At 29.7% G+C, this 10,932-nt stretch overlaps 1 protein-coding gene across 1 annotated transcript; it reads right to left on the bottom strand.

Moving 5' to 3' along the window:
- Positions 1 to 265: 265 nt before the first annotated feature.
- Positions 266 to 4,910, bottom strand: LOC126553055 (zinc finger MYM-type protein 1-like). Its single transcript, XM_050208248.1, has 4 exons — positions 4,743 to 4,910; positions 3,425 to 3,526; positions 3,261 to 3,359; positions 266 to 2,389 (listed from the first exon to the last, which is right to left on the bottom strand). The coding sequence occupies exons 1-4, from the start codon at positions 4,908 to 4,910 to the stop codon at positions 266 to 268; spliced, it is 2,493 nt and encodes an 830-aa protein (XP_050064205.1).
- Between the last annotated feature and the right edge of the window lie 6,022 nt (positions 4,911 to 10,932).

Here is a 10,932-nt window from a genome sequence, read left to right as displayed (position 1 = left end):
ATTGACTTATAGAAGGTGGTGGACTCCACCCCCCCCCCCTCACATCACCGTACTACATTATCAAAAACCATGTAATTATATAAATTTTTTTATTAATGAAAATTATTATATTAAAACTAAAAACAGTATGTCTAACTGTCTAAGATCTACAAGATGTATAAAACTTATATTCTATATCACATCAAAAAAATAATACACTATACTACTGGTACTAAAAAATATGTCATTAAATAAAATGAAAATAATGGTACATAATTATTATAATCTAGTTAAATTGTAAACGACGGCACTTTAGAGCAAGTTCATCAATGACCTCTGCAGTAGATACAGGTATATCTCTATGAATTTGCATTAAAGCTAGGCCATTTAGTCTATTCTCTCCAACAGTATTTCTTAAATAAGTTTTCAATCGACAAAGAGTCGAAAAAGAACGTTCACTTGTAGATGTAGTTACAGGAAACGTTGCCAATATAACTAACAGCCTATGAATAGAAGGGAAAATAATAGAACTACTGTTATGTAATGCATCTATTACATTTTTAGGTGTGGACTTTTTAATCTGTTGCTTCCAAACCAAAAATTCACCCTTTGCACTTTTTTCATCAACTTTGATATCCTCTGCATATATTTCTAAAAGTTTATCAAAATTTTCCTCATCATCAACATGCTCAATTAGTAAACAAGAAAAATTTTTCACAAGTGATTTATGAGCTAAAAACCGTTCACTTAACTGGTTTGAAAAACTATCCAAAAATGGAATATATATGGATAATCTAAAATATTCTTCACTTGAGTTGGTGGAAAAGTTTGATCTATGTTGTTGATTCTTAGTAAGTCTAGGTATGGTGATAGCAACTCCCAAGGTTTCACATTTTCTGTTTACTTCAGTATAAATTTCTTTAAAGTCTTCTTCAGCTTTTCTTCTCAACTCCATAACTGTTTGAGACACATCTTCAGCTAATGCTATAGCTTTAACCAAGTCCAAATTTTCTGTTTGTAATTGCCGACTTAAAGGCAAACTAATAGAAAGTGCTTTTGCAAGAACATAAACGGCTAACAAAAACTCTCCATTTTTTAAGGAACATAGTAAATTATTGCTTTTTGATGATGTTTCTCTATCCACCCAATTGGAAATCTCTTCCAAAGCTTCAATAACCGAGTCAAATAGTTCTAAAAACACCATAACTGATTCGTGTCGTTCCACCCATCTAGTAGGACATAAATCTTTTAGTTTTTTTTTCTTGTTCTCTGGCGCGATTTTGTCAATAGTTTTTCTCAATACATCTTGTCTTTTAGGCGTTTTAAAAAATACATAAATAGCTTGTAATGTATCTGTGGCGTTCCGGATTGATTTCATGTCACAAGCATCTGATATTGCTAAATTTAATGAATGCGAACTACAATGAGAGTATAAGGCTAATGGGTATGACCGTCTCACAACTGCTTGAACACCATTAAAATGGCCGCGCATAACGGAGGCCCCATCATAACCCTGACCACGTAAAAAATTTAAGTCTAGACCAATATTTGTTAAGCTGTCCATTAAAACTACTGCTAAACCATTTCCGGTAACATCAACGACAGGCACAAATTTTAGAAAATCTTCTCTCATCATTTTTGAATCATTATCATAATATCTAACACAAAGGCTGAACTGTTCAATCCCAGAAATGTCACACGTTTCATCTGCTAAAACAGTAAAACATTTTGCTAAGTTAATTTTATTTACAAGTTTCTTAATAATGATAGAACCAATTATATCAATTATTTGATTTTGAATTCCTGAACTCGTGTATGTAGCATTTCGTGGACAATTTTGTAAACGCTGTAAAAATTTCTGATCTCCTCCATTTATACGGTATCTTAGTAATGGTCGGAAATTTCCATCATTTTCAGAAGGGAAAAGAGTTCCAAATTGAATAGGACCATAATCTTTATGACCCCGCAGTGCCAGTCCTTGCCGCCCACATAGTAAAATAGTTTCAATTATTGGTTGGATAAATAATCTATTTTCTTCAATCTCAAGTTGAACAGCCACACTATTTTGTTTGTTATTGAATATATTTAAAAATCCATTAGCTTTTTCCATGGCAGTCAAATGATATATTAGACTTTGATGTTTATTAAATTTCTCAACTGCACAATTCCAACTATTATATTTTTCACAAACCAATTTTCCAAGCTTTTGATATTTTACTTCATCAGTACCAAATAATACACAATATACACAAAAAGCACCATCTAGAGACTTTGAATAAGATAACCATTTCCAGTTGTAAAACCATTTATTTTGAAACTTCAGTTTTCTTGGACCATTAGCAGGAAACTTATAATCAGGACTGGGACGCATCAAATTACACAAAAACTCAAATTTCTCAGTATCACTGATCTACAAATATATATATAAATAAATTAAATCATAATATGTGATTTTCATATAATAATATTAAAATTATATTGTACAATTTTGATTCCCAAAATTAACCAAAAAATACCATGCCAATTGTTTATAAGCAGATCTAATGGCCATTCAGTTTTTCAAATTAATAAATATCAGTCAAGAATAATAGAAATAATTTTTTAAATTGCATTCAAGCGAGCAAAAAATAATGGTTTTGCCATAAGTTAAATAATGAACTATTTACGGTGCTCCTGGAATAATTAGGAAAGTGATTATAGATATACAAATAAATTTAGAAGCGCAACTACAAGTGGATTTTCTTTCAACAATTTAATAAAAAAGCATTAACATAGGTAGTAGGTACTTATTTATTATTATGGTCCGGGTCTTGAAGAAAAGCATAAGCAAAATGTATTTATAAAAATCTCAAGCATAAATAAAAAATAAGTATGAAGGTAACCATACACAACAATAATTTAAACCTATAAATATAATAATTATATAATACTCCCCTGGGCAGTAAAATGTAAATACAATTGTATCCATATTCCACAAATTATATTTTACAATACATTTTAGTCTGCAATATTTGTATGTGTATTGTGTACCCGAATTGGACATTGAACAAATTTTGAAAATAGTTAAAATAGGTTGATATAAATTCGTATACAATAATGCATGTTGCCTAAAAAAATTTGTAATTTTATATTTTAACCAAAACATTCACCATTAATATTAAAATAAACTCATTTAAATACTATTCACTTAGTTAAAAATAAATCAGTTTAGTTTAATGATAAGTAAATTAACAGTAAATACCTAAATAATAAACAAAAATAAAATCTTTGTTATTTTTTACCTGATGGCGAGGTCTACCAATAATTAAGCCAATATCTAAATCAGTCATCGTCAAAAACACATCACCTTCACTAGTACTAGTAATATTTGACATATTACACTAAAATTTAAACAAAAATAACAGTTACTTCTTTATGTATAAAAAAAAAATACACAAACGTTTACTTGATTATTTGCTATATTTTCACAATCAATGGTAATATCATTTATTGATAAATCAGACTCTTTTGAACTTTTTAGATCTTTTGTACTAGAATTATTGCTACTCTAACAAAACAATACAATTAAAATATTAACTATAATACTGTAAAAAAAAAAAAAAAATGAAAATTACTTTTGTAACATTTAATCATTATACTTACTGGGACATCACTGTTTTTATTACTTTCAACTTTAAGTTTTTTTTGAAAGAACGAATGTATTTTCTTTTGTCTTTTGTTTACATTATTCGAAGAATCCATAATTGCAAAATAATAAGTAATAGTAAATAGACAGACAATCGAATGAGTTAAATGAATTTGAATTTTCAAACATTTATGAGATATCACTATTAAGTTGTTAACAGTAGAAACCGACAACCGTTATCACTTATCACCAATAACACAGAACTGTGGTCGTTGACCAAACATAAGGATATAATTCTTTATCAATAACCATCACCAACTATTACTATATTATAATAGCGTTTCTTAGATATCTTCTAAGACCGTGCCGTCGAATTTGAAGGCGTATTATTTTATATTTATTGCATATTTGCATTTGTGTAAAGAAAATTATACTGTAAGTTTGGAGTTTGGCGAAATATAACAAAATATACGGCCGGTGGGGGGTGTTATAACACCCATATCACCCCCCCCCCCTAAATACGCCACTGGAGGAGTGTAGTAATCCGACCATATTACTTTATTTTATTACTTTATTTTTATTACCTTTGAACTGATACTGTTTGCAATAATTTCATATATCCAATTTATAGATCTAGTATTATATTCTTGTTATATAGATTCGTAGAATTAAAATACGTATATTATTTATATTATTTATAGATCTAGTTATATGAATTTTTAGAAAGCTAATACGCATTCAATAATCGTGTCTTAGTAAACACGAAACTTGTGTTCCGGTTTACCATGACACACACGTATATTCTGGGACTACGTCCATGATTAGTTTTATATAAAAAGGGTTGCGGTAGTATTAAGATTCAGACATAGTTAAGCCTCAAGTACGCGTGGACCGGTGGCGTTGTTCTATACTTAACAACACATCGGGCTAGTCGTTAATATTATTATTTTTATTCTGTCTCAGTTAATAAATAACTTGATTTTCAAACTATTAAAAAACGAGTTGTTTATTTACTACAAATTTCTTACGCTCTCCGAAGAAGATAGATGACAAAGTGGACTTCGTCGTTAAATCGTGTTGAGCCATCTTCACCAAGACCGGCTCACTACACCCTGAAAACTCACTTGATTTTTCTCACTGCCACCTGAAGCTCTGTCTCACCCATAGGTCGAGCTTCCTCATTAATTGGTAGCAAAAGAGGTCGTCCTTCCAGTTTCCTAATCTTAAAGCGGTTTAAGCTATTTGATATAGCCCCGGAGATAACAACCATGCTTGTTTTGTTCACCATTGAAAATTCGAAGTCCATAATTACGAACTTATGTGTCTCTTTTCTGTATAATTAAACATTTTTGTGTTAGTGGTTATATTTATTATTTATACATATTACTATATTTATTATTTTATATATTTATTACGTATTCATATATCTATATATTTGTTAATAATTTATATTATTACTACTGTTGTATTAAGATTATTATTATTTTATTATTAGTATAGTTATTTATGTATTTATTTATTTTTAATTATTACTACTATTTAAAAAAAAAAAAAAAAAAAAATGGGATATAACAGAAATTAAATTAAAATTAAATTTTATCGAGATTAACAGATATTTACCTAAAGAAAAACAAAACTTATAGGTGTGTAAAAGTATCCAGCCTTGTTTAAATTTTAAAGCTATAATATAAGAAAAACTTGTAATTCCCCCTCTGACCAAAAAGACCTTTTTTTTACACTTGTATAATATTTTTGTCCACAATTACACAACCAACAATCATTGCCGGCATGTTCCTCGAAATCAAAATGTACACCTACCAAAAACATATTACTCGAAAACTATGTTCACTGCTCTTCCTGTTCACCTCCAGGGCAGAAACAACCACATGGTACGGCGGTCGCTCAAAACCAGTCGACCACTCCACGGCAATACTCAATTGTACAGTGCCAACTAATAAATATACATAATAAAGAAAAACAAAAATAAGAAGAAGAAAAACAACAAAACAAACACAACATACCATAAAACTCGTATTATATCGCCACAGTTATAATTTCCGAGCGATTTGAAAGATCGCAAAACAGCTACTGAAGTAAAATATTACACAAGAAATAACACAAAAAAACACATCAGCAAATTCAAAACACCAAAAACACAGATCAAGCATATTCTACTACAACATATTTCAGACATTACAACTTCATAGTTCCATAGGAAGAAATGTATAAAACAAATTAAAATTTGTCAAAACATCAGTAGTCATCAATAATAAAACAAATATATTTATGTAAAGCAATCATCTATACAGTTTGCCAACAGACACAAATGCGACCATTCACTTATTATAGTGGTGGCCAAACTATGGCCCGCGGGCCAACTCCGGCCCGCCATCATTTAATATCTGGCCCGAAAAAGAAGTATAATATAATATTTTACATTTACGTAAAAATAAAATTAAAAATACAGTATACATTCTTCATATTTAATCTCGTATCGCCATATCGTAGCGTTTTTGTTGTTACAATGTCATTTAATAATATAAATAGCATTACCGTATAAATTTTTTTTGAAATGTAAGCTGATTTAATTTTCTTTCATTTGTAGTAATTATTAAGTTAAGTATTAAATAAAGTCATTAAAATTATTAATTACAATAAAAACGTCGTTAAATATAAAATTATATACCTATACCTAAAATTCTGATGACTTAAAAGTATAAAAAATAAAAAATACCGATGACTACTATTACTATTATTATTATTATTATTATTACTATTTTATTTTCGGTAATCATGGTAACAATTTTTTTGTTATTATTATTTATTTTCCCCATTTTTGTAACATTTTCCACTGATGATTCGCTCCTATTGGTCGCAAGAGAAGGTGCTTGTGTAGTACAATTTTAGGAAAATCCACCAGAAAACTTTGGAATCTGGATGTAAAAAAACAACAACAACTATCACTGCAGTCCAGCAAGAAAATAAACTATATTAAGGTCACTATTGATTATGATTGAATATAATAATTATAGACCTGTTGTTATATTTTGTTAAAACCATAACAACAAAAATAAGAATTAGCAAAATAAGTCAATGTTTACAGTAAATTTCAAATTCACAGCAATAAACTAACATAACAAGTTATACCAAGTTTTATTGTTTTACCAACAGGCAACAATATAAAAACCACGAGATGGCACATTATTGTATTTTACCCACCGTAGTAAAATAAAAAAATGATACCTATAACTTTGAAACTTAAGTGTTAGAAATTATAAGCTTACGTACACATCTCGCGGGGTCCGCAATCCACCACGTGTGGATTGCCTACATGATAATATACTGCTCGCATAATCATAAGAGAGTCTCACGGCAACGGCAAGCAGAATGACTATAATATTATGACTTGAGTAACTCACTGACTGATAAACTTAGAGCCTGAACAATGATAGATCGATGCTTACAATTTACACGGTACATTCGTAAAATCGTACCACAAATTTAGTGTGCAATAAGAAAGCATTTTACAAAATTCGCATATTAAAGTGGTGGTTTTACAAGATTTTTGAGAATCAAAACGGTCAATGAAAATGTCTAAGTTTTGAACACCGTTAAACCGAATATTAAATAACAAATTAATCAAAATTCGAATCATATTATATAGAATTGGCATTTTTAACGGGCAACGAAGTGCACGGAGCCAGCTAGTTATTTATAAAATAATATAGTAATATTATTAATTCATTACTGAAATAATAATATAAGATAAACATTTTTCTATCATTAAAATAATATTATTTAAGTAATATGCGTAATTATATATATATAATATATATATATATATATGCATATTATAATAGTATCTAAGGACCTAAGATGTAACAAAGTTATTTATCAAACTTCCACTATTTTACTTCCATGTTTATACTTATTACCTATATAATATATAGGTATATGAATATTATACATATATGATATAAAAGCCCCAGTGAAGCTCGATTTTTTGGATATGCGCTTCGCTGCAAGTAGACTTCGCTATAGTTAATATTGAAACATTTTTAAATTTTAAAAAACAAATTAAATATTTTAAGCATAATAATTATAATTTAATAATACATCGTACGCGCCGAACTTGGTGGGCGGCTAACAAAGGAATGAAATGAATAAATATTATCATTGATTATACATATATTATAGTATTATATATACTATATAATATTAATATAACCAATGTGATAGCGCCGGGAACGTTCAATTATAGCGCGTGAGCCCGGCTGCTTTTATAATATTTTACGCGCACAGGTTATACGCAATTTATTATATGTATATTTATATATCTGTATTTAAGTGAATAACGGATTGGAAGAAGAGTTGGTGTTGACGAAAAAATATGGTATCCGTGTAGTGAATAATATAATATAATAAAAAGGTATAATTTTCTATTAGGTATATGGTTAAAATATAATATAAATAAATAATAATTAATTGCCTATGACCGTTAGGACTAACAAATAATTTTGATGAATATTACGGTGTTATGGGCTATGAGATATCTGTAAGATATCTACGAGATTACAAGGCTAAGTTAGTATAACCATGTCTCGTGTCGAGGGCAATGCGGTTGCTACTATGACCACATTGTGTCGGAATAGTAAGCGCACCAATAATTATAGTATAGGTACTAATGATACATTTGAGATGTTATTGCACATTTTCAAATTCGTGTCCGAATTTGCAACAACAACCACAAGGACACCTGGTTTCACCCAAAAGGCGACCACACGACGTATACAAGAGACGCACCACGATATATAAGGGAACCCGAAGACCAGCAACGACAGATGTACAAAAGCTATCAACAACTGAGCACTTTCACCCTACTCAGCCACTTATTTTGTTTGTTACATGTATTTTATTTATATGCAATAAAGACATATTTCGTTATTAAGTTTAACTATAATTCAAATTAACCATCTGGATTCAAATCTGATACTGGCACGCAACAATTTGGCGCAGTCGGTAGAATTCACTTTTCAAGGAGGCAAACCGTCAAAGGCTACCATCAACAAGGAAGAATGCGCAGTCTACCTCGTTGATAACTCCAGAAGAGAAGACCATTCAATTCAATTTTGCAGAAAGTATCAGACAGGATTACAACATCAACGAACATCGCATTATTGTGAGTGAATAGTTAATTAAATTATTACACGGATATATGTTACAAAAATATAAAACCTAAGAAGTATCATTTAAGTAACTGAATATATTTAAGTAGGTCGTAAAAAAACTATTTAGGAATTTTTTTTTGATTATTAAAGGGCAATTGATTTATTTGAATTATTATTGAGAAATATTGAGTTATTATATTATTATTGAGGGCATGTTGAGTTATTTGAGTTATTATTGAATTATTATATTATTTTGAGGGCATATTGTTGAATTATTGAGATTATTATTGAGAATTATTATTGAGGGCATATTATGAATTATTGAGATTATTATTGAGAATTATTTTGAGGGCATATTGTGAATTATTGAGAATTATTTTTGAGGGCATATTGTTGAATTATTGAGATTATTATTGAGAATTATTATTGAGGGCATATTGTTAAATTATTGAGAATTATTAAAGGGCATATATTATTGAGATTATTATTGAGTTATATTATTATAGTTGATTGTAAAACGTATCAAATGAGTGTGAAAGCAATTTATGGAGAACATAGGTACATCTCCTTTGGAAGTAGCTAATCCATCGAATAAGACGTCTTTAGAAACTCCAGATTTGAGTTTAGAAGTATTAAATAAAACCCAACAGTTGATTAATTTGGGAAGCCCTAGTAGAAGCCCTAGCCCTAGTAAAAGCCCTAACCCTATTGGAAGCCCGAAAGAACGCCCTAGTCTATTTAGAAACCCAAGTGAACGCCAGAGCGCGAAAATAAAACACAGTTTGGAGAGAAGTTTAAGTTTAGACAATAAAAAGGTTACACGTAGCAAGGTTACGGACGATTTTGAACATACTGAGTTAACGTTCGGGAGAAAACCGCGTGTAAAGAAAATGGTTACCATAAAATTAGAGGAAGCATTTAAGCTTATACCTATGTGTACGGGAGAAGACGATATCTATCCGTTCATAAATGCATGTGATATGGCAGTAAATTTGGTTGAAGAAAAATGCGCACCGACTTTAGTTAAATATATAAGTTTATATATAGGTTATCCGGTAGAGCATTAGAAATGATAAAATATAAAAATGTTAATAAAAGGGTATACATTAAGAGTTATTTATCGGATGCTTTTGAAGATACGACAACCGCTTCAAGTTTGCAGATACAATTAAATTCCATTAAAATGCGTCATGATGATTCAAATCTGATACTGGCACGCAACAACGGCCCTTCTGGCCAACACGTAAAAATAATAATAATAATAACTTACAATATGAGTTGGTGCACCGCTGGCCAGCCGCTACCAATTGACTATAATACACAAAAATACAATTGTATGGACAAGCGGCTATACATGAGCCATAATTTAGTATAATATAACAAATATAATTTTACTATAACTGGCTATATGGCAGAGATTATAATACCAATAATAATAATATACAATAACTAAATATAATATAGATAACTATTATAGCTCGCTATAAGGCAGAGCTTATAATAATATTAACAATAGAAAAGTAGGTATTTAAAATTATAAAATTCACTTTTTACACACAATAATAATTTCGTTAGAAGGACGGCGTGCCGATCTCCCCGTTTGGACATTGGATTTATACTGAATTGCATATAATAACATAATAATTATAATGAAAACGAAATAATATTTTATTAACGAGGCAGGTGAAGCCATATATTGCCTGCCTGTGCATATAATATGCGCGTGTGTATGTGGGTGTGTGTGAGACCGTTGCGGTGTCCACCATCTCCGTGCGTTACTTTCGTATATCATAATACGATATGATAATATGATTATAATTTTTATTGCATAACACTAACGCTAATTATTTTATTATACTATATTAAGTTATTTTTTAATGTTGACGCTCGTGATATTTCGGCGTCAACAAATGATATTATATAAAAAATGTTTTTAGTCGGGATTGTCGTCGTGATTGACGTACACCGATAACGATACATCAATCTATAAATAAAATTATTAAAAATTAAAAATTATAAGTGGTTGTTGTCGTGGTCGGCTCGATGCACAGCGATAACGCAATCAGACAATATGTAAATTTAGATAAAATTATAATTATAAATTATAATATATAAAATAGTAAAATCACTACAATAGTTTTTAGTAGAGTGCTTATTGAT

The sequence above is a fragment of the Aphis gossypii genome, unplaced genomic scaffold, assembly GCF_020184175.1.
Source record: "Aphis gossypii isolate Hap1 unplaced genomic scaffold, ASM2018417v2 Contig00055, whole genome shotgun sequence".
In the NCBI taxonomy this organism is placed as follows: domain Eukaryota; kingdom Metazoa; phylum Arthropoda; class Insecta; order Hemiptera; family Aphididae; genus Aphis; species Aphis gossypii.
The sequence above is the reverse complement of the archived record's forward strand: the minus strand, read 5'-3'. Positions and strand labels throughout refer to the sequence as shown.